This window comes from Muscardinus avellanarius (assembly GCF_963383645.1).
Source record: "Muscardinus avellanarius genome assembly, chromosome: 2".
Classification (NCBI taxonomy): domain Eukaryota; kingdom Metazoa; phylum Chordata; class Mammalia; order Rodentia; family Gliridae; genus Muscardinus; species Muscardinus avellanarius.
Genome location: NC_137787.1, coordinates 12117749 through 12143074, shown reverse-complemented (window position 1 = coordinate 12143074; position 25326 = coordinate 12117749). Strand labels below are relative to the sequence as shown.

General features: G+C 41.2%; 1 protein-coding gene across 1 annotated transcript in view; it reads left to right on the top strand.

Annotated features, from left to right (window-relative positions):
• The window catches only part of COL4A3 (collagen type IV alpha 3 chain), a gene marked incomplete at both ends in the record, with an annotated part of 153769 nt that overhangs the window by 76605 nt on the left and 51838 nt on the right, over positions 1-25326 (top strand). The window contains 18 exon segments of the mRNA XM_080689306.1: positions 1042-1131; positions 4637-4681; positions 5265-5309; positions 5914-5976; positions 7205-7258; positions 8079-8105; positions 8626-8703; positions 11136-11198; positions 11334-11369; positions 13229-13270; positions 13493-13570; positions 15556-15618; positions 15998-16057; positions 17478-17522; positions 18557-18610; positions 19531-19572; positions 22216-22300; positions 24640-24675. Of these exon segments, the coding sequence (XP_080545432.1) occupies positions 1042-1131; positions 4637-4681; positions 5265-5309; positions 5914-5976; positions 7205-7258; positions 8079-8105; positions 8626-8703; positions 11136-11198; positions 11334-11369; positions 13229-13270; positions 13493-13570; positions 15556-15618; positions 15998-16057; positions 17478-17522; positions 18557-18610; positions 19531-19572; positions 22216-22300; positions 24640-24675 (1006 nt within the window).

The following is a 25326-nucleotide window of genomic DNA, read 5'->3' as shown; positions in this document are numbered from 1 at the left end:
TATTTTAAAGAAAATGCATGTTAAGTTCTTTAGATAAAACAGTTTACACATAAGTTATATGCTAGCTGTGGTTGTTATCATGTGGTTTTTTTTTAGATTATTTTATAGGTCATGCATAGTTTGGTGTAGATTTTTTTTCCTGAAACTATGAAGAGCATATATTCAGATTCACATCAGAACCCACCCTCTCTGTGATTCCTCTTGTGTTCAGCCACTTACTGAGTCCCAACTGTTTGCAGGACATTTTTCCTAGGATGTATTGACATATCTGAGTAGTGAGAGAGACTAGAATATCCTCTTCTTATTGGTTACATTGTATGCATATATACAAATGTGAAATCACTTGATAGCTCTCTCTCTCCAACTGTACAACAAAGTTGACTAAATTCACCAGTGGCCTATCGTGTTAGAGTAATCCCAGGACCCCTGTCCACAGGAAGATAATTCATTGATAGAATCATGCCAACCATGGGCCCTAAAGTACTTTGACTCACTTTTAAGAACGTCCCCATAGTACATCTAACTCCTAAAAAGCTGTTTAGCGCATATGTTTGGAGATATGGAACCATGGCATCTCTCCTGTGACTAAATAGTAATCTAGAAAGGTCTAAAATTCAGAACCTGCATGGCACTCTTCTTAAGCTATATAATAATTATATATACTATCAAAATACATTCTTATGCCCTACCTTCCCCTTTTCTATCATTGATAAACACACTGCAGTAACCTTCATTATTCCTACTGGACTTCTCCCTCCATTCTCCAGCCCTCTTCCTTAATCTCTGCCCTGCCTGGCCCTAGAAATAGTAGTTTCTGTTAGACAAGGGCAGCACCCTCAAGCCTGTAGACAATTACGAACAGTCCACAGCTTTCCACTGATCCGGACACTCACTGCCGGGGGGCTAATTACTATTGCTTCAATCCAAGAAAAGTGTGCAAAATGTTGTCAAGAACTCATAAAGAATACAATGACCACAGGTGTCTTTGTCATTGTGTGGTTGCTATTCTCTGTGTTTCCCATCTTGTTTTGGTTTCAACAGGGAGATAAAGGCTTCCCTGGGCCACCTGGTTCTCCTGGTCAGAAAGGATTCCCAGGTCCGGAGGGCTCACCTGGACCACAGGGACCTAAGGTATGTCACCCCATAAGCTTCAAAAATCCCCCTAACCACCTAACCCTTCTTCATGCAACCCCATAGGCTGCTGAGACCCCAGAGAAAATTCCAAATCTGAGCCAACTGGTTGGTGCCTGACAAATTCTTAGTCTCCCATCTTTGCTAGGACCGTGGAATGGCATCCTCTTCCGAGACACTGCAAGCAGTCAGATTTATCTTCAATTCCCCCACTCAACTCTTCTGCCTCCCCCAGCTGTTGCAGTTTTTCATCTGTACCCACCCCATCCAACCCTCTTTCTCCTTTCAGCTCCGTTCATTTATCCCCATGTTTTTATCCTAAAGTCTCTGATACACACAAAGGGCTTTGTTTCAATAAATGTCCCCAGAGGATTTACCAAATAGCTGCACAGACACTGGCTTTGCCGAGTCCTCATTCCTGCTGAGGACAAGCCTGTTCTCTCTCTCACACACACATTCAGTCCCCCGACTACTGGCCTCCAGAAAGCTGTAAACTAGCAAGTTACAAAGATAATTAGAACTGATCTATGCAGTGACTTTTTAAAACTTCATACTCGCTGGGTGTGGTGGAGCAGGCGTGTGTAATCCCAGGACTTGGGATTGATCCTTGAGATAGAAAGATGACAGATCTGAGGTCAGCCTCGGGTACTTCCTCAGCAACTCAGTGAGAACTTGTTTCAAAATTAAAAAAAGGAATGACAGTATAGAACTTAGGTAGAATATCCCTTAACCCAGCCCCAAAGTGTGTGTGTATATGTGTGTATACATATACATATACATATACATATACATATACATATACATGCATGTGTGTATATATTTAGAATAATGTATAGAATGTGTACATGATCATCAAAGCCAACACACAGCATTACTTCAGGCCGGGCACTGAGCCATCCATTCCTCACTGTGTCTCTATTACTTCTCACACTGATGTATCAGTCGTGTCTACAGCATAGTATCTCCACTTTATAGATGAGGAGATTGGCAGAGGGCTTAAGTACTTTATTTGTCCTGAGTCACATAGGCGATGGGTGGCAAAATCATTCAAACCTGGATTTATATCATATTTTTTCTCACACCTCAAATTCTCTCCCTCTCTGTACACCAGCTAGGTACCCTAGATTCTGCTATAACACTAGATACCCAAAGTTAAAGCAGACTTCGCCCCCACTTCAGAAGCTAATCACAAGTAAGGGGTCCCCAGATTACCCATGCTTCTTTCGAACTTGACTACAAGTTAGGGGTTCACACAGCCCTGCCCTCAGGTTTGATGACTAGCTGTGATGGCTCATAGAACTCGAGGAAGCACGTGTTTACTGGTTTATTACAAAGGATTTGATGAAGGACACATACGGAGAGCCAGATGAGGAGGCACACAGAGGGTCCTGGGAGGCTTCCCAGGACAGGGATTCTGTCCCTGTGGAGTTGAGATGGCACGTGAATGCCCATGGAGGCTCTCTGAACCATCCACAGTGTAAGAATTCTTGGGGAAGCTTTCTCATGGAGTCATGATCAAGTATGCACAATCTTCAGGCCCTTCTGGAAGATGGAGGTGGTGTTGAAAGTTCCAAGCATCTGGTTGTGGCTTGGTCTTTCTAATGAGCAGCCCAGCCTGCCCAGAGTTGCCTAATTAAAGCAAAAGGCTCTCCTATCACCCTAAAGGGATTCAGAAGCTCTGTATCAGGAACTGGAGTCCAAGACCAGGTATTAGAACAAAGGATGATCCTTGCACCCTATTACCAGGAAATAAGAGTTTCAGGAGCTCTCTACCAGGAACTGAGGGTAAAGAGCAAATGTTGTTTCTGTGCAATATATGATGCCAGAAATCAAACTCTTGACATTACCACCACCAACAAGAACAACAACTAAACACATACTTACGGTGCATGGTAAAAATGCAAAGGGTAGCCATTCCCCAGGAATTCTACCATTTCCTTGTCTATCTATTATACTGATGTCTTTTTCTCCATTTCTCCATTTCTCCATTTTTTTATTGTTTTTGTGGTGCTGAGGATTAAACTCAGGGGCACTCCAAGCTACATCCCTGGCCCTGAGCTAGCATCTGAACCTTCTAGTGGCTTCCTCTGGAGCTTGGGCTGGGATTTCTCTCCATTTCGCTGGTAGAACGGGTTCACCACTATTGACTGAACTTGGATCGGCCTAGGGCTCCCTCTTTTTATTGAATTGTCTATACCCTGCTGTTCATTTCTCTTCATCTTGTCTTTAGAGATGCCAGAGATCAGTTACAATAATAGCTGCTAACACATGGTGCTTACTGTGGCTTAAATGATGTACAAGTATTCCTCAAAATTAATCCAGAAACTGTGTATGTGTGTAGGCACTATATTTATATTCTAAAGCAGAGCTTATTATGACCTCAAAAGAGAATTTGACCCAAAGCAGACAACTGGAGAATGGTAAAGCTTGACCCAAAAGATTTTATAGATTCATAAGGTTCCTTTCTTAAATTGTAAATGTTTGGGGCATGAGAAAATTTGTCATGGGTTAAGTAAAACCTGCAAGTCACTCTTTGGCCTCCACATACTACACTGTGCAGAGGAAGGAAACGGCCTTGGCCCTGCACCCAGGCATTCCATCTCAGACAGAAAAGGCTGGCTTTTTGGCCTTGACGAGTGAATCTCAGAAGACTGCAATGCCCTTTTCTCAAATAATCAAAAATACCAAAACGTCCTGAAATTTTTTGGAATGATGAAAACCGCTTTGGGACAACAGGATTTCCACTGCAAATGGCATAGTTAAAATAGTCTCCATTTAAGGTTATCCTCCAAGAAAGAGGCCCTCAACATTATTCATTAATGTGTCCGAGGCAAGTTTATCTCTGGCTCAGACGGTCCTAACCTTGTTACTTATTTACTTGTGCATATCAGACACATTTTGTTAATAAAGTGTTTCTTGTGCATGGAAATATTGGCTGCTGTTCTGGTCTGCCATTGTAATCACGACATTCATCCTTATCAGACCGCAGCAGCTGTCTAGTTAATGTGAAGCAGGAGACTCACCACAGAATCCTGTGGAAAGGCAGATCTTGAGTCTATGGGTCTGAGAGGTGGGAGGGATGCCGTGGAGGGAGAGCAAGTGGGGAAGGTTCTGAAATTGTGCTTCACTAACAAACACCAAGGTCATGCTAATGTGACTGGCCCCAACCCCACTTTGAATAGCAAGAATTTGAATGCCTCTTTATTTGCCCTTTCTCTTTCTTTATGCGTATGCTTTCATTGGTGCAATCTGATTAAACGATATAATGAGATGCAAAGTGATGCAAACATACATGTGTATATCACGTGGTGTATGTGCCCTGTCTGACAAGCATCCATTTTAACACCAGTGAAACAAGCAAGCAACTGAACCTTGTGAACAGCAAAACAATCGGAAGAGTAAAGCAGCTTGTCCTGTGCGTAAAATCTGGACCTCGTACATCCGGGCTTCTCAGGGAAAAATGATTTGCATAGTGTTTACTTTATCTCTTTTCATTTGGATCTAGGGCTTCCCAGGACTCCCAGGACACACTGGTCCCAAAGGTGTAAGGGTTAGTAGTCCATCCAGTCCATCCCGGTTGTTTGGTGAGCTTGATCCTTCTTTTAAAAAGACCAACTCTGCATCGTAAAAGTCATACAAATGTCAGGAAGGAGTAAGTACATTGTGTGTGGTTCCACAGATAAGGTTCAAGAACAGGTAAAACTAATCTGTGCTGGTTGAACCCGAAGTCACCCCACTAGGGACAATGTAACTGGCGGGGAGGAGTAGAAGAGGATCTTCCGGATTGGTGGGAATGCTGTCTTTTTGGGGTGATGGGAATCCAAATGTGTATGTAAGTAAACATCCATCAAGCTATTTGCAGAAGACACAGACAATATGAGAAATACACCTTAAAAATGTATCCCCAATGCCAAAAAGAACCTTAATAATCTTTCTAAAAGTTCTACAAATGTCAGGTTTACAAAGTTTAGTCAAACCTTTTTTAATTATTTTTCTAATCATGTTAGCTATCCCCAATTATAGTTGCAGGAAAAAAATGACTGCTTTGGTAAATAACTTTATGCTTACAGGATGAACATTGTAAGCCATTTTTCTTTGGCAACTGTGTTTTTTTTTCCCCCTGTGTCTTTTAGGGAATTACTGGATTACCAGGATTTTCAGGTCCTCCTGGACTTCCAGTAAGTAATGGAAAAAACCCATGTGCTTGAAAAATTGAAAGTAATCTCATCTTAATGAAAATGTTAAAACAGAAGCACAAATAAATGTATTCTGATACATTTGTTTCATGAAGAAAATTGCACCTTGGAATTGACTTACATATTAGAGCATAGATTTGTATGAAAAGTAAGTTGTATTGTACTTCCTGAAATATCTGCAGAATTAAATGGGGCCAATAGGATAGGGTGATTCTGTTCAGTAGCATAGAATAGTAAAATGGTTAACCTCTCTGTAGACTTCTCTCTTTATTCTTCCTTCCTTTCTCCCCAGTTTAAGTAGTATATGAAAAGACCTCATTTTATGTAGAAATGTTTTGATTTATCAAAAATATCCACATCTCACTGTATAATTTTTATTTTAATTAGCCTGGTTTTGTGTTTTAGTTTTTTTTTTTTCTGTGCAATTTAAATTGTACCTAAAACCAGGATTTAAATTTAAACCATCATTTATATTCCAGTAGCTATTTAAATGAGCATATACCTTCCCAGGAGTTCCGACTAGCTTACCTGGTGTGGGTCTTTGAGGTCAATCATACCTCATCTCTGAGACCAGCTCTTTTTTCAGGGCATCCCGGGCAACCCCGGGCCGTATGGACCTGCTGGCGTTCCCGGATGCAATGGTTCTAAGGTAAGTGCTGTTCACACAGAAGGTGATTAATAAATGCTTTGCTGAATGAATAAATCACAATGAAGTAGCAATGGGATAGAAAGCAGCCTTCTAGAAACATTCCATAATAAAACCCAACAGTATAGCACCGGGCGCGGTGGCGCACATTTGTAATCCCCGCGCTTGGGAGGCGGAGACAGGAGGATCGCGCAGGTTCGAAGCCAGCCACGCTGGCTTAAGAGACCCTGTTTCCAAAAATTTTTTTAAAATGGCCTGGGAGTGTGGCCCAGAGGTAGAAGGGCTTCCAGGAACCCCAGTACCACAATAAATAAATAAATAAATAAATAAATAAATAAATAAAACCCAACAGTATGATTTTTGAAACTTCTTCCTTTCTCGTCTTTCCTTGCTTTCTATTTATATTGTAAGGATGTTCTCCTAGGGAACAATAAGGCACAATAGGTTTTATTTTTGTTACTGGTTTTTTTTTTTTTTTTTTTGCTGTGGGTTTTTGTCTTGACTCAGTATAGAAATAATGAGCCTGAAAACTCAATTGGAGACCAAAACATTTTGTTTGTTTTTTAGTGTACTAGAGATGGAACCTAGAGGCATTCTACCTCCAAGTTCCACTCCCAGATCTATTTTATTTTATTTTATTATTATTATTTTTTTTTTACTTTGAAACAGGGTTTTACTATATTGCCAAGGATCTGTCTCCTTATATAATGGAGGCTGGCCTTGAACCTGTGATCTTCCCGACTCAGCCCCCCAAGTACAGAAATTACAGGCATGGGGCACCACACCCAGCTTTAAGTGGTATTTCTTCGGAGTTTGTGTATATAAGTCAGAAACTAAATGTTCACGTGCAGAGTTTATCTTTCGAAGGAAAGGACTGAACTCATCAGGGCTCACCCTCCCCTTTTGTTAATTTACTGAGCTTTCCTCTCCCCCAGAACACTGTCAATGAATTAATTACTAAATTTTCAAAAAAAGCCGCCATTATAAAAAGTTCTTGGCACAATTAGACTGCCATTTATGCACAATTTGAGAAACAGTCGATTCTAATCGTGTTTTCGGTGAAGATAATGGTTCTCTGGCCGACAGCCTCATGACCCAGTAGCCAGGAGAAATTTGGGTTACTTCGCCTACGTTTGGCACTGCAAGGTTGGAAGAGGGACGTAGGGATGTTTAGCTAAATAGGCAGTTCAAGAAGAAATGAGAATAACAGTGACCTTTTCATGTCTTCCAGGGCGAACGAGGATTCCCGGGACTTCTGGGGACACCAGGCTACCCAGGGGGCCCGGTAGGTTTTCATTTCTAACTCCTCATCACAGACAAAAAGCGTGAATGGGAGAAGTCTGTTCCCAATGGCCATGCATACAAATCTGCTGTGGTCTTGGGAAACGGGGCCAGCCAACTATAGACATTCAGCTAATAGGGGCTGAAGGACTAAATGCATCACAAGTTTAGGTTTAGGCTTTATGACTTTGTTTTGCTTTTGAGACATTTAAGTAGAGGTGCACAATAGGCTGATTGACTCTGAGGAAATGCTGGGCTTCTATTCAAAGAGTGAGAATGAGGGAACAGGTCCTTAGAACCAAAGCAGCTCTAGCATGTAAACTCCAGCTCAGGGAGAATGAGCCTGTGCAAGAGAGGAGACCCTTGTGGTTGAAAGAAAAGCCAGGAGTGGTGTAGTCTGGGGGCCCAGGGAAGATGCTTCAGTATAATGGAGCTGCAGACAGCTGTCTAGTGCTGCTGAGAAGCCCCAGAAGATGGGGGCTGACCTTTGGCACTGGTTTTAACCATGTTGATGGGAAAACAGCTCACCTTAGAAAGGAGACTTCTATGGCAGGATGGAGCCAGGAGGCAGTTTGGGAACTGAGGATTGAGTGGGAAGTGGACTAAATGGGAAGTTTCTGGGTGAGATGACAGACAGCGGTATTGGGAGCAGAGCAAAAAATATAGGGAGATCGGGGGCTTGTTTACACGAAGGGACTTGGGTGTGTTGAAAGGTCCGTGGGAAGCACACAGCGGGAGAGAAAGCAGAATCAGAGAGAGGACGAAGCCCCAGTGTGCATATTTGATTCGCCTCTGTTAAGACTTGGCTTTTTACTTTTTCCAAGGGTGCTACTGGCTTGAAAGGACAGAAGGTAAGTCATTTGTGGACTATTATTACTAAAATTTCTAATTGTATAGATGAAAAGAAATAATAAGAGATCAGCCATTACTAATTAGATTTCATAATTTAAGTATTAATTCTGAATCTATAATAATTATACTGTATAATAATACTTTTATTGGCTCTTGTCATAAATGAGTCTTAAGGATACAGGTTTTATTTCATCCCTTAAGAAAATAGGGTCCAAGCGAAGAGAGCTCGTCTCATGCTCAGAGCTCCACATTCTAGGCTAAGAATTTTCCCTAACTTTGGTATCTTTGGAAATGGGTTATTATTAATTTCTTCCTACCAGAGTAAATTGCCAATTTTCACAAACATGAAAATGCTTCACATTCTTCCAAATAAATACCTATGACATTTAAAAATCATTTTTCTAAGTATATATCCTGGAAAATTCTTTCATCCTTAAAGCAACTTGACTATCAGTAAGTGTTTAAAGAGGTTTTGAAATATAGCATTAAGAAGGCTTGATGAGCTCTTCCGTTTTCAAGGGTGCTCCCGCTAAAGGAGAAGATAGAGATGGCAATGGGAAAGGTGACCCCGGGCTGCCAGGAGCTCCAGGATTCCAGGTACAGCGCTCCAGGGAAGACCCCTGATTCTCTATCTCTCCCTCTCCCCGCGCCTCCCATCCAGCTCTTTTCCCCGTTATATGCCTTTCTCACTCAACATTTGAAGCATTCATAATTCTATGTCTGCCTCGCTTCATTCTAAAGCATCCCCCTTGTTATAAGAAACTACAAAGATGATTTTGAATGTCTTAAATCTCTTAAAAGTCACCCAAGCTTTCCTGAATCTGTGGAGTCTTCAGGGAATAGTTATGCCCCACTTGACCTGTGTTTGTTAAAATCAAAGATACTTTATATCAGCCACTGACACAGTTTATACCAGTAAGGTAAAATAACAGCCCTTTCAAAACTTGCATGATGCTAGATAAGAGGGTTTTGCTTATCTGAAACTTTCTCCTGGCCAATGGTTGCTTTACTCAGCTGTCTGTACATTGGCCTAAGAATAATCCAAAATGGCTACAAAGAAACACTGCTATTCTGAGGCTGCCTATGCTTTCTTTACTTTGTGACTCAGAAGGCCCTTTGGTAGTCCTAAGCCACAAGTACTAAATTTCAGGTTAATTAAGCAGAAATATATTCATGTAGTTCAGAATGAAGTGTGGAAATTCCTGGGTAGAGATTGGACAGGTGCCCACATGCATCGGTGTTTGAGCTGGGCCTGTTGGGCTTCTCCACGGTGCTGGGCCAGCTGCTGGGAGCTGCGAGGTTGGACACGAAGCTGATCAACTGCAGAGAGGCGATTAGGAGCCTTCAAGCTTGAGAGGAAGCAGGGGCTATGAGGGCTCTTGCTTTTTTGCTTAGGAAACATGGAAGGGTCCAGATGCTAAAGACAGGGAATCCAGGAAGATGGGAAAGCAGTCCTATGGGACATGATTATTTTGTTATTGTTAGGCTTTGAGCTTTTGGGTTGATGTTTCTTTTTGTGCTTGTTTGTTTGTTTTGGGGGGTGCTACTGGGGCCTCTGATCTATACCCCAGATCTTTAAAAAAAATTTTTTTTAAATGGTCTCATTAGGTTGCTGGAAGTCTTCCTATATTACTGAGGCTGTCCTCAAGCCTGTGATCCTCCTGCCAAAGCCTTCCAAGTACTGGGATTACAGTCATATACCACTATATCTGGCCTTGTTTTAATTTTGTTTTGCTGGCAGCATTGGGGATTTGAACTCAGGACCTTCTGCATGCTAGGCAAGTGCTCTGCCACTGAGGAGATACATCCCCATGCCTGGATGTGCCTTTTTTTTCTTTCTTGGTGGTACTAGGGATGGAACCTAGGTGTCATTCTACCTCCGAGCTATATCCCCAGCCCAATTTTTTGTTCTTTATTTTGAAACACGGTCTCACTGAGTTGCAAAGGACCTCACTAAGTAGCTGAGGCTATCTGCAAACCATGATCCTCCTGTCTCAGCCTCCCAAATGCTGGAATTACAAGTGTGCGCCACCACACCTGGCCTGGGTATGCCCTTTAAATGTGTATTTATTGCTATTACTGGTAATCAACATGATAGTGATAAAGACAGTAAATTTGCTTATATTTAAAATATTTATTAGATGGAAATTACATAGCAGGGACTGTTTCTAGGCTCTAGAAATACAGCAGGGCATAAATCAGCTAAAAAGATAGTTTCAAAAAGTTCTCACCCTAATAAAGGGTGAATTTTTTCTGTTTCCTTTAGTGGAGAAACAAAAAATTAAATAAATTACTGTATCGTGTGTTAGAAATTAATAAAGGCAAACTAGAAAAATAACGTAGAGGTTTCTAGATTAGAAAATGAGTTTTGACTCTGGATAGTCAAAGAAGCATTATGGGAAGGCTAACCACATAAAGATAAGAGAAGGAAGCCAGGCACTGTGGTATGTGCCTGTAATCCCAGGACTCAGGAGGCTGAGACAAGAGGATCCCAAGTTCACGAACAGCCTCACAGCAATTTATCAAAGCCCTCAGCAACTTAGCGATCCCATTTCAAAATAAAAAATAAAGTAGGGCTGGGGGTGTAACTCAAAGGTAAAAGTTTCCTGGTTTCAATCCCAAGTACCAGGAAAAAATAAGACAAAGAGAAAGACGAGAAGGTGAGTCAGAGAGAGAAAGGGAAGAAGGGAACCCTACAGCTACCTGCAAGAAGAGAGTTGTAGGCAGGACAGCCAGGGAAGTCCCCAAAGGGAAGAGCATGGTTGGCCAGAACAGAGAGGGAGAGAGAGGAGAGGGAAAAGGAAAAGCAAATGCCATTTTCTGAAACAGTGGCACTGGGGCAGTGCTGGCACCTGTCACAGGTGGCGACCCCCTCTTCTACATTCACTGCAATGAACTGCAGCCGCTGAGAAGGGAGGCATTAGGCATTTGTGATTTTATTTAAATGTTTTAATGCCTGTGAGCAATAGACTTCGTCCTTAGGTGAGAAGTACGTTTAAACTTACCCTTTTTCTTCTCTTAATTTGAAGGGTTTTCCTGGCCCACCAGGTCCATCTGGGCCTGCTGGTCCACCTGGCCCTCCAGGATTTCTTGTGAGTATAAGATCAACATTTTATAGGCTCTGCTATATTAGGTAAGCTAATATAGCAAAAAAGTTATAAAGCGCTTTTTTTTTTTTTGCCCTGGGAATGTTTCCTTCTGTGATTTTAATTTATGAATTTTTCTAGGGCTTTCCAGGAGCCACTGGACCCAGAGGACCTAAGGTAAGCACACTATCTCAGCCAGGACACTAAACAGTGTGGAAGCCAGGGTCACTGGCCACAACTGTCGAAGGCTCCCTTCAGGTGGGAAGGGTATGAGGTCTTGGCTTTCGCCTCTATCTCTTCTGTACTGCAGTAATGGATTCCTGATACAGGCTTTTCATTCCAGTACAAGGAGCTTCTTTTCAGAGAAAAAGGCAAGAATCTCCTAGCCCATAGGTTTTTAATTTCTGATCATCTTATGGGTCACCCAACATTTTATTTAGACATTTTTGTAGTTGGCTGCAAAATCCACTTGGTCTTATGCTAATAAATAAAGATGAAAGCCGGAGGTAGTGGCCCATACCTGTGATCCCAGTACTTGGGAGGCTGAGACAGGAAGAAAGTCAGTTCAAAATCAGCCTCAGCAATTTAACAAGACTCTCATCAACTTAGCAAGACTTGGGCTAAGAGTGTAGCTCAGAGGTAGAATGCTTCCAGGTTCAATACCAGTACCAAAAAAAAAAGTTATTGTTAGCTTAAGGATAAATGTGGTAAAAGAAATTATTATCAATGTATATGTACTTTGCAAAGTGCTTTCACATTTATTACTTCACTTGTATGTATAGATAGGCACATGTGTGCATGCATACACACACACACACACACACACACACACACACACACACACACATTACAAAGTGGATAGGTTCAGATTAAATGAATAAATGAGAGTTGAGGTTTAAAGTCTTTTGATTCTTCTTTAACTTTATGATTCTCCTTCAGATTAATGGGGGAAATACCTATATACTCAAGAGTACACAAACCAGAGAATATTGGTTGAAAAACAATGTGTTGGCCATTGTCTTAGTCTGTTTTCTATTGCTATAACTGAATGCCACAGGCTGGATAATTTATTTTAAAAAGAATTTTATTTCTTACAGTTCTGGAGGCTGAGAATTCCAGTGTCAAAGGGCCCTCTGTCATGAGGGCCCTCTTCCTGGCAGGGACCCTCTGCAGAAAACCAAGGCAGGGCAGGGCCCAGGCAGAGAGAGCTCACTTGCAGTAAAGCTGCTCCAATAACCCACTAGTCCACTTATCCATGCATCCTGGTCTCAGCTCTTGCAATGGAGATTAAATTTCATCATGAACCGTGGTGGGGATTTTAACCACAGCAGCCATTGTTGGTGAAGGGAAACTATCCATTTACATCAGGATGGTCATGTGTCCCCAAGTTACTAGTGAAGTCAGAAAGCTTGAATTCCATCCTTTTCTTCTCCATTAAACTGTAAATTTCAGGATCCTGAGGTCCAGCTCCCATCCTTTTATTTTAAGTGGTGAAGCAGCCAGTTAAGAAAGTTCAGTAACCAGGAAATTAAGTGATCAGCCAGTAAGATCAAAGCTTGTGGGTGGTCGAGCCAACATTTTTTCATAGAGGAAAAATGTCCTCTCTCCACCCATCTCATCCCACCTCGTGTTGTCAGAAATATTGAGTAAATTCCTTGAATCTCTGCGCTCCAAGATCACCTTTCAAAGAAACATTTCATCACTGTACTCTAAGAAATAGCGAAAGTCACTTTTATAATTCTAAACTTAAGATTGACATATAAATGTTCAGCTGCAAATATTAGAACTTCAATGGATTTAAATGATTCTAATTTTTTTTAGTACTGGGCATTGAACTTTGGGGCATTCTAACTCAAACTGTACCCCCAGCCCTATTTTTTTATTCTTTATTTTGAGACTAAGTAACTACCTGAGGCTGGCTGAGAACCTGCGATCCTATTGTCTCAGCCTCCCAATTACTGGGATTACAAGCATGTGCTACCACGCCCGACTTATATTCATTTTTACATAAAATTTTATTTTGTGTTTCCTTACAGGGTCACATGGGTGATTACGCGCTAGGACCAAAAGGAAAGAAGGTAATTTAAACGCTGTGGTTCACTGGTGGATCAGATGGTATCAGGTCCATAGCGTATCAGCTGGTACCGTTTATTCACTGGGCAAGTAGAAATGAACACGTTCCACTTGGTCTATCTTCTTACTGAAGAACTAAAGGAGAAAAGTGGATCTTCCAGACACAGTGAGGTTGAGATGCTAATGATATCGCTTGGCTGCTCATTCTTGGCTGTGTTTGTCTTTAGGGTGAGAAAGGCTTAACAGGACCCCCTGGACTACCAGGAACAGTTATTGTGACACTGACTGCCCCAAGAAACAAAACGGTAATGCTGCCATGTTAAGTTTAGGGCTGTGCCTTCTGGCTCCCGCAAGGCGGGCCCGGTGATCCTGGTTTCTCTTGCAATTGCGGTCATCGTCATCGAAGCCCAGCTCAGCCAAGGGACTTGAGGACTCTTGGAGTTAGAACTTGATTGGGTTCTTTTACCATTGTTTCTTCATCCCCTCAATGTCCCTAGCCCAGAGGTGTGGCTCTGATGCAGCTGGACGGAGGTGGAAGAGGATCATGATCAAATGGGACATTTTCACCCAAGGACATTTCACCCAAGGACGTTGCGGCTCACATTTCTCACTAGGAATTCTATGTTCCTGTAATTTTGACATTAACATTTGCTTTTTGTCCCCACGGTGAGCGGCTAGAAGGATCAGGAAGTGGAACTGAACTGAATGCTTAGAATAAGTTCATCTTCAACTTGATACAGCAGTCATACACAGCTGTGCAACCCAGGGATGTCTGGGCGTGGGGATGAGGAAGCTGATCATTTTATCACGGCCCAACTGAGAAATAAACACAAATCATCCTCTTTCAAACTTATTGTTGGAAATATTTTGCTCCATCAAGCTATAATTCACATACCATAAAAACCACTTTTATTATTAGTACAATTCATGGGTTTTGGTTATAAGTAATCTTTAACACCTTTATTGAGATAAGGTATGTGCCATAAAATTCACTCATTTGGTGTACAGTCTGTTGGCCCTGAAAATATTCACTGACTCAGATAACTAACAACAGTCAGTTTTATAGCATTTTTATTATGCCAAAAAGTAACTCAATAGCATAAATCCCTCCTCCCAGATTGATATAAATATTTAAGACAAAATTAACAAGAGTTAAGGCAAAACATGGTAAAATTTGATATGACCAAAAATTTTTTTACATTGGTAGGCATAGTTTTTTTTAATTTTTTTATTGAACATAAATAGTATACATTTAAACTATATTTGGTGCCCTCCCCCCCACCCCTGTTTTCCCTTCCCCCCTCCCACCAATGGTTGTCCAGGTTAACCATGTATGACCAAAATTTAAGCTCATGTGAAGTTTGGGGGGAAATGGCTTGAGAAAAAAAATAACTGGACTTTTCAGATCCAAACAAAATGAATAAAGTCTAAAACTTTATGTCTGAAAATGACAAAAAACATTCTTACACTTACAAACTCTAGATCTGGAAGATTCACCCCAAGAAAGATTATCAAGTTTGAGAAAATAATGGTGTCCTCAAGAGAAGACTCACATTGGACAGAAAAATATAACCAGTAAAATGTGATTATAGCTCAAACACAGCTGCACAATGCATCAAATCACTATAGTACTGAGAGAGAAAATCATTAATCTCAATGCAAATAATTTTATTTATTTATTTATTTATTTTTATTTTTATTTTTTTTTATTTTTTTTTTGGCGGGTCTGGAGATAGAACCCAGGGGCATTCAACCTCCAAGCTACAGCCCCTGCCCTATTTTTTATTCTTTATTTTGAAACCGGGTCTCACTGAGTTGCAGAGGGCCTCACTAAGTAGCTGAGGCTGTCTGCGAACCGCGATCCTCCGGTCTCAGCCTCCCGAATGCTGGGATTACAAGTGTGTGCCACCGTGCCCGGCTGCAAATAATTTTAGAATATTAAATATGAAAATAATTTTAGAATATTAGATATGAAAATAATTTTTGAATATTAGACATGCAAAATACGTTCAAAATCATCTGATTGTGCTTATAGAAAGCTAATTCAGGAAGTAAATGAGTTTAATGCAATTTAATCCAAAAGATTTTTTTAAAGATACATCAGTATATAGTTTCAGTGGAATCTCACTTATGAAATTTGAAATGTGTCATTGGATTGCACTATTAAGAAGCGCAATAGTAGTTTGTAAACCCAATTTACTGAGCAAGAGAGAGCACTTTTCCAAGTGTAATAAGTGTATTTTCATTTGACTGGTTTATCTTAAATGACCTTAAATTTTCTTTGTGGCAGGACTTCAAGGGCACCAAGGGAGACCAGGGAGCCATGGGCGAATCCGGACCTCCTGGACCCCCAGTAGGTCTCCTAGGTCACTTTGAATCATACTCTTTTTTTGACACATAAAGTAGAACCTTAGGATAGATTTTGATACATGTTCTGCCTTTATATCTTAATATTAGATAAAATGCTAACATTTGATTACAGAGATTGAGTATACTAGAATTATATTTTATGTCCATTTCTAGCTGAAGCCCTGGCGCTATTTTACACGCATGACTTGTCTTCAACACCTGTTTTTTTAATGTTTGCTTTAAAATTAATTTTCATAAGTAAGATTTTTAGATGATTTATTTTTTAATGTGGCGGAATAATCAGAAGGGACAATTTAATAAAAAATATTGTGCTAAGTTAAGAATCAATTATTTATAAGATATGACATAACTAATTCACGCAGGGACTTCCTGGAGAGTCATACGGATCTGTGAAGGGTGCTCCTGGAGAACCTGGCCCGCAGGTATTTTGGGAATTCAGCATCACGTGCAGCCTACATTACTCAGGACTTGGGACTCTATAGTTTGCAACAACATGTCCAGCTCCAACTGGCTGGGATTAAATTTTTTCTTTTAAGTTTGAGAAGTGATATTTATTGGTTCAAGTGTCTGAGAAGTTTAAGACTAAAAAAAAGCAGGCTTCAAGGACTTTAGAACACAAGACAGAAGAGCAAGACCGTCCCTCCACCTGCCTGCTGCTTCTGTCCGCTCTCAGCCTCATGCCACCCTTGGACACAGGATCTTACACCTGGGGGGGAGAAAGGATGTGGTGCAATGGCGGACGACTTCAAACTAACAGTAGCTGAGGAGACAGAGAGCAGCTCCCATCCTGTGTTCCTGGAGAGAACCCCAGAGAATCTGATTGGCCCGGCTTGCTCTCTGATTGGCCCAGCTTGCTCTCTGATTGGCCCAGCTTGCTCTCTGATTGGCCCGGCTTGCTCTCTGATTGGCCTGGCTTGCTCAGGTCATGTGCCTCCCTGGGGAATGATTGCTGTGGCTAGGAAGAAAAGGATTTGTGGTTGGCCAGGTCAAGGGGAGCAGTGGGTTCCTGTGGTTGACAGCCCCATCAGGACCACTCCTTCCCATCCGGAGGAAGGGAAGTGCAGCCCCTAAAGGAAATAGGGTATAGTGTGACCACTAGTGGTATGTTAGAAAGACAGAAGCCATAGGGATCTCCCTCCCCCCACAGCTTCATTTTGAAAAGACTTAAACACAAACATTGCATAAAAACTCTAAAATTATATACTGGTAAAGTGGGGTGCAGGTTGTAAGAAAATATACTTAGCCAACATCTTTTATTCCAACAGAAAGAGTCCATACCATAATAGTTAATCCAAAAGCCATGTCTGCTTTATGACCATTTCTAGCTGAAACCCTGGCACTACACATGCATGACTTGTCTTCATTGCCTGTTTTTGAATGTTTGCTTTAAAATTAATTCTCATAAGTAGACCCCACAATCTACCTTTTGGTTATGTTTTTAAATATGAGCATATCTGGGGTTTAGAAAATTACCAATATTTCAAGTTAGTAAGTTGACGTGCACACCTCCTTCAGTCTTGGTTGCCATATTCACATCTCTGCTCAGTGCTTCCCTGACTTCCCTTCCCAGGTTAGGACGCACAGCATCAACTCTGGTTTACGCTTCACAGTTAATTTCCTGTCTTCCTCCCTCTGACTCTCATTTCTCATTCTGATTCCCTTCCACCTTGGTGAGAGGTTTCAATGCCTTTCCTGTGGTTAATAATTGTTCCTGTTAAAACCTGGGTAGGAAGCCTCTCCCAGCCTTTCTTGCCTGCAATCAAGGACAGATGATTCTGTCAGTTAAGTTTTCCATGTTCACTATAGTTACCCATAATTACTTTTGCTTTGTTTCTGTTTTAGGGGAAACCTGGAAAAAATGGTGCTTCAGGCTTTCCTGGCACTAAGGTAAAGACAGGACTCAGTCCATTGATGGAGAGAAATGGAAATGGTGGTCCTGCTAGATGAACAGGATGTTTAAAAGATGCTAAGTACTTGTGAACTAAAAAAAAAAAAAAAAGGTTGTTTTTGTTTTGTTTTGTTTGCAGTACTGGGATGTAACCTAGGGTCATTCTACCTTCAAGCTACACTCCCAGCCCTATTTTTTTAAAATTCTTTATCTTGAAACAGAGTCTCACTGAGTTGCAAAGGGCCTCACTAAGTAGCTGAGGCTGGCCGCAAACCTCCTGTCTCAACCTCCCAAATGCTAGGATTACAAGTATGAGCCACCACGCCTGGCTGAAAGCTTATAGATTTTCAAAGTTACATTTGAGAATCATAATTTTACACCATTATTGTAAATAAAAGTCATCTGAGCATATACTTAACATGGTTGAAGTAGACAATGTTATAGTCAATGAGCCCAGCCAGATGAGAGTGATCAATACCTCATGATCTCACTCATAAGTAAACTCTCCGGCAGCTGATGAGGGCAGGGGAGAGGCTCAGTGGCAGAGTGCTCACCGAGCATGCACTTGGCCAGGGCTCTGTTCCCAGCATCTAATCCCATAGACACAGACAGCAGAATAATGGTTATCAGAGGAGACAAGGAGGGATGGGGAGGGATTGGCCAAGGGGCCCAAAGTTAGTATACAATAGGAAGAATAAGTTCCAGTGATGTATTGCACAGTAAGGTGACTATAGTTAGCCGTACAGTGTATTTCATAATAGCTAGAAGAAAAGATTTTGAATAATTTACCTTAAAGAAATGACAAATGATTGAGGGGATTAGATGTGCTAGTCACCCTGATGTGATCATTGCACAAACTATACTATGTGATGTACTGGAACATCCCAGTGCCCTCTATACATTTGTACCACTTTTAGGTGTTGATTTAACAAACAAACTGAGAAAACCTTTAAGTAGGTTCAGATTGTTCTCATCATGCAGAAGCAATGGACTCTTGTCCTCTGGCCCATTTTCTTTTTGCTCTTTTCTTTAGGGAGCGAAGGGCGACAGGGGCTTCCCTGGGTTCCGGGGTGAAGATGGCATGAAGGTAACCTGCTCCTCCCTCTCCCCTTCCCTGGCTTCAGCCTTTTTCCATTGGTCGGTTATTTTGCCTACTTTCTGGGAAACAGGAATTTCAACCTCAGACTTCAGGGAAATGCCTTAGTGCATTTGTCAGGAAGCAAGGAGCAATTTGGCAACTCCGTGTAAACATTTGAAGTGTGTCCTTAAGGGAAAGATGTTAGACTTGTTCTGTGTAGCTGAAGCTGGCTCATTTGGGCCCCACTAGTAGGATTTCAGCTCCCCATGAGAAAGGGGTTGGAAAAGGCTGGCACTCACCGGAGGTGTCTGGTCATCTGAGGCCAGGCGTAGCTAGACCCTGAATCTCAACCTGAGTCTTGAATCTCTGAAAGATTGTAATCAAGTAATGGTGGGTGTATTTTCCACATTTGTTTCTGACAACATGCTACAGATATTTTCAGATATTTTCTCTAGGCAGGTCTAGATGCAGGTTCAAAGTGAAACCTTTATTAGTATTCCTGTCTGTAGAATTCTGAATCATAGTCTCGACACAAAGGGCACTGATTATAGGAGGGCTGTGGGGAATCCCATACAACCCTCAGCCAGGTTTCCTGCACCTTTAATCTGAGTAAGACATGGATGTACTGTGTGTACACCATCCAGCAAAGGTGGTGGTGTGGAAGAATCCTGGAAAACCAGCAAAATTCAGCATCAACCACTTCTTCATGACCTTGTAGCTGAGATTCCTAACCCAGATACAAGCTCTCCAGGAAAATAATCCAGAAAGCTAACTACAATGTTTCTTTCACTGTAATTTGATTTGTAGATTATGCCTAAATAACCCTACTTGTTGTATTAATTTATTGTCCAATTCTTCAATTTGCTTTTTAATTATATCAAATGTGCAAACACTTTCATATTCATAATTTGTAATATCTCTCCATGTAGGGATGGAAAGGGGACATCGGCCCTCCAGGATTCCATGGTCCAGTAAGTGTAACACGAGATGATGCTAATATCGTTTGTCCTTCAAAGTATGAAGGGAATTTTGAGTTCACATTTCTCTTGGACTGTGATGCTAGACATGATAGCATTTGCCTTGTTTTCAAACCAGGGCAAAAAAGAGTTGTTGGCATTATTTGTCTATTTGGCAACAGATAGATACTTCTATTTGATTCTATTTGATCCTTGGAATGCTCCATCTTGGGCTTTGGGTAAGACAAGAGGCTTGGTCTAATCAGTTGTGGCCTGCAGTGACCCGGCGCCATCTCAGGGCTCGGGGGTGCTGTGGCAGGCAGCGGGGGAACATGGGGGTGACGATTTCAGCAGCAAAAGCCTAGCCATGGGTTTAATGCAGGGTCAGCAGAAAACAGTTCTTCCAGTCCAAGCTGCACTGCAGCCAGCAATGCTCCCCACCATGCAGCACACACAGACCTAGTATGTGCGAGCTCCTGCCTTTAGACTGGGCACATGCTATGTCTTGCAATTCTGCGGCTTCAGGAGAAGGTTCAAAGGGACCCAGCCTCTGTGTTCTGACCTCCATCCATCTCCTGCCACAAAGACAGTGGGTCTCATGTCGAACTCGCTGAGCAGAGCTGCTGTGTCTGAGAGGTGCAGGTCTGAGAAAATATCCCATGAAGGCAAAAGAGTCTTGGGTAGGGGGTGCTGGGAGTGTCTCCTTATGAAAAATGCAATTCTCAGATCCTCAAACTAAGTCATGTAACTCAGTAACTAAAGGCATGACCAAAATTTTGCATTTTCCCTGTTGGTTTTTTTTTTTTTTTTAATGGTACTGGGGACTGGATCCAGGGGCATTTTACCTCCAAATTATACCCACACACACCCACACACCCCTATTTTTTGAAAGTTTTGTTAAGTTGCTGAGGCTGGCCTAAAACCTGTGATCCTCCTGTGTCAGCCTCCCAAGCACTGGGATAGATATTGAAGATGTCCCAAGATACCTTCATGGAGTTGCCAGGAGATTAAGTGGATTATTTTGTGAAAACACAGTGTCTGACACCCAGTAGGTGCACATATATCATTATAGACCTCGTGATGGATATTATGTTGTTACTCTTAGTAAGATGTTTTTATGATTTTATATACATTGCTTAACCACCTATCTTTTTATTACTGTATCTTTAAACAAGTCGACAAAGGAATTGGCCCATATACCATATGAAAAACAAAGCAATGAATTTTAAAAATATGTATATTCTCATCTTCTTTCCTTCAAAATAAATGCATTGAATTTTATACAAAGGCTATTCACCAGTGTACTGTCAACAGATGCCTAGCATTCACCACTTACTGTGTCTTTTCTCTTCTTTTCTTTTCTTTTTTGTTTTTGGTGGTACTGGGGTTCCTGGAAACCCTTCTACTTCCAGGCTACACTCCCAGACATATATATAAACAGGGTCTCTTAAGCCAGCATGGCTGACTTTGAACCTGCGCGATCCTCCTGTCTCCGCCTCCCAAGCGTGGGGATTACAAGCATGCGCCACCACGCCCAGCGTTACTCTGTGTTTTCTTATGCTCAATCCTCAAATAATTCTGTTTGCAGCTTCTACTAACTTCAAAGGAAGTTCTGCCTAGGAAGTAAAAGGTTAAGACCAACAGTACCTGCACTGCGCAGGTCAGAGGCAGTGTTCCTTGATTCTTATGGGCCGATGGTGTCCTGAAATTTAAAGGAACAATGAATGCCGTACTTGTGGGTGTATAGGTCTTACTGTACTTTGGAATAATGTTGGTCCTCCAGGACCAACATTTTAAAACAGTGAAATAGAATAGAATAAAATATCCAAGTTGATCTTATGTCATAATGAGAAGTCACTATTTCATGAAATTTTAATTTCTGTATTCATATACATGCATACATGCATGTGTATGTATATATGTGTACATATAAATGTATGAACTGGATCACATCATAAAATATATTTCTAATAGAAAGTACATTAAGAAGCTGGGTGTGGTGGCGCACACTTGTAATCCCAGCATTTGGGAGGCTGAGATAGGAGGATCTCAGTCCAAGGACAGCCTCAGCTACTTAGTGAGACCCTTTGCAGCTCAGTGAGACCCTGTTTCAAAATAAAGAATAAAAAATAGGTCTTGGGGGTGTAACTCAGAGGTAGAATGCCCCTGGGTTCCATCCCCAGTACTGCAAAAAAAGTACATTTAGTAAATATTATAAAACCAAAAGGTCAAATTTATCCTTTTTTTTTTTTGGTACTGGGATTAAACCCATGAATAATCTACCTCTGAGCTACAAAACCAGCTCTTTTTAAAATTTATTTTGAAATTTAAAAATTTTAAACTTATTTATAATTGAATTTAAAATTCAAAATTTATTTTGAAATTTAGTGTCTTACTAAATTGCTGGGGCTGTCTTCAAACCTGGGCCCTTTCTATCTCAGCCTCCCAAGGACTGTGATTCCAGGCATGCGGCACCACACCCAGCTAACTTTATCTTCAAACTAGTCCATCTATATGAAAATGACCACTGTATTCCTCGTAATGTGTAAACCTGTGTCAGGAATGTATCTTTTTTGTCAAAACGAAGAAAATGAAATAATTGCATTTGGTGAGCAGTCTATAAACAGCTCTGCTTTCTTTTTATTCATTTCTTCTAAGACAGAGTATTATGATGCATACCAGGAGAAGGGAGAGGAGGGGATTCCAGGCCCACCCGGACCCAAAGGAGCTCGGGGCCCACAGGGTGAGGACACATATCTTCCTAGACCTTTGCTGATCTTTGTTCTTTCTTTCACACTTGTAAATACAATGTACTTGTTTCTTTGTTATTTTTAGTGGTACTGGGTATTGAACCCAAGGGCATTCTACCTCTGAGCCACACCCCCAGTCCTATTAATTAATTAATTAATTTACTTATTTATTTATTATGTTTGGTACTGAGGATTGAACCCAGGAGCATTCCACCTCCAAGCTATACCCCCATCCCTATTTTTTATTCTTTATTTTGAAACAGGGTCTCACTAACTCTCAGAGGGCCACACTAAGTAGTTGAGGCTGACTTCAAAGCTGCAATCCTCCTGTCTCAGCCTCCCAGGTAGTGGGATTACAGGTGTAATCTTGGCTCAGCTAATTTTTTTTTTTTTTTGAAGCAGGGTCTCACTAAATTGCGGAGCACCTCATTAAGTTGCTGAGGCTGGCTGTGAACCTGCAATCCTCCTTTCTCAGCCTCCTAAGTACTGGGATTCCAAGTGTGCACGACCATGGACTTATAAATCTAGGACTTTGAGGGTGGGGAGGAAGAAGAAAACTTCGGGTTTTATTATGGTAGGTTTTTTCTCCCTGTCTTCTAATTTTCACATGAAAATTTTGTGAGTGGTATACTAGAGACATTAATTAAATTATCTTTATGTAGCAAAGCATGAGCTTAGAGTTGGCAGGGAGACACTGACGTGGCCAGAGAACAGGAAGAGGGAGAAAGAAATCAGTTGTCTCAGTGTTATTATGAAAAAAAATAATAAAGACCTGCAAAAGCTACACCATGAGCAAAGCCACACTGAGCATGCCGAGGGAAGCCCTGTAGCCCTGGCTTCCTACCTCCTGGAACACTGAACTGCAATAAAACACATTTTCACATAGACTGTCACTTTTCATCTGAGAGTGATCACGCAGGCGCTCTCATCCCTGGCTACACATTAGAATCCCTGGGAACTCCTGCCTAAGCGCCCTGCCAAGCTCCATCCCTAGGATTCTGATTGCCTTGTCTGGAGAAGGGTCCTGAACACTGGCGGATTGTAAGAGCCCCTGATCATGCTAACATCTGGCCAGGATTGAGAATTACTGACCTAGACAAATTATTGATATAAATGAGGTTTCGAAGGAAATTTTTACTTAAGAGTAAAATTTCCCAGTGCATTTAAATAAAATGACAGATAATAACATCTATTGGTGCAGATTTTTTTTAAAAAAAACTCTTGTGTACTTTCATAAATAGCTCTGATGTGTTTTCATATGTTCAATCCAAATAGATCTCAAATAACTAATCATGGACTATTCCAGCTACAAGTTGGAGCACAAAGACAGCTGTAGATCCTCGGTGATTCCAGCGGGGTTTAATTTTCTTGCATTTGAACGTTTAACAAAGTACCAAATTCAGAGCAGGCTCTTAGTAAATCTCCACAGAATTATGTGGAAATGATCACGAGGCGTGTGTATATATGCATGTTCCTGTGGGTTGAACCCAGGGGTTTTCTACCTCTGAACTACATCCCCGCCCCAGCCCTATTTCTTTTTTGAAACAGGGTCTTGCTAAGTTGTTGAAACCTGTTATCCTCCCATCTCAGCCTCCCCAGTAGAGCATACAGGAGTGTGCCACCGTATCCAGCTGTGTGATTTACTTCTGAGTGCTAGATATCTAAGAATAACTTCCTCTCTCTTATTTGTCTAAATAAATGATTTTCCCCAGTATTTGTCCATGTGAAAGTGGGAACATATAAAAACTCTTTATGAGCTGGGTGTGGTGGTGTACACTTGTAATCCAGCATTTGGGAGGCTGAGACTGGAGGATAATGGTTCGCAGATAGCCTCAGCTACTACTTAGTGAGGTCCTTTGCAACTCAGTGAGACCCTGTTTCAAAAAATAAAGAATAAAAAATAGGGTCAGGGTATAGCTCAGAGGTAGAATGCCCCTGGGTTCCATCCCCAGTACCGCAAAAAATCCCTTTATTACAATGATTATTATATTGTCATCCCAGATTTTTTAAATGGACACAAGGAGCCTGGTGTGGTGGCGCACACTTGTAATCTCTGCACTTGGGAGGCTGAGACAGGAGGATCACACAGGTTCAAAGCCAGCCTCAGCTACTTAGTGAGGCTCTCAGCAACTTAGTGAGAACTTGTTCCCAAATAAAGCATAAAATAGGTCTGGGAGTATAGGCCAGAGGTAGAAAAAACCCTGGGTTCCACCCCAGTATCACACACACACACACACACACACACACACACACACACACACATACACACACACAATGGACATAGGAGCATTTCTACCTTTATAGCCAATTAATTCATGTCATGTGTTTCCAGGTCCAAGTGGCCCTCCTGGAGTTCCTGGACGTCCCGGTATGTCCTTATTTCTTTGGGTACAAATAGAAATGCTGTTACAAAGGAGAGTGAGGATTGCTGCTAAGTTTGCATTATTTATGTAAGACCAATGATCCATCAGCTGATATTAATTGTGCTCTTAGTGGCCTATAGAGGTTGATACAAATTGACATGGAAATGTCAATTTTCACTTCGCAATGGTTTTAACCAAGGGCCTTATAGTCAGGGAATTTTTGTAGTAACTTTGGGGTATGAGCCTTGAGACTGAGAGCAGGAACAAAAGTGGAAAACGTGATTGAAATCACTTGGTTCCAAATGACAGGCGTTATTATGCACAAAAAGTTGTATAAGGATACCTAGGTTATACTTTTTCTGTAAAGTTTTAAATTTTAATCTGTGACTCATTTGAACCTTTATTTGCCTTTTGAAAGAGGAAGAATAGGATCAGAAATGGATTCAATAGGGCCCATTAATTATAACTGTACTGTACTTTTTTTAAGAGTAAAAAACTAACCAAAAGGAGCAAAGACTTGATACCAGTATACTGGGTGTCCTGCTTTGGATTATAGTTTTCTATATATAATATTGTATGGTAAACTCATAATTTTGATAATGAATTAAAAGGAGATTACAGAACTGTTATAGTATTGCATACTATAATCCCATTGT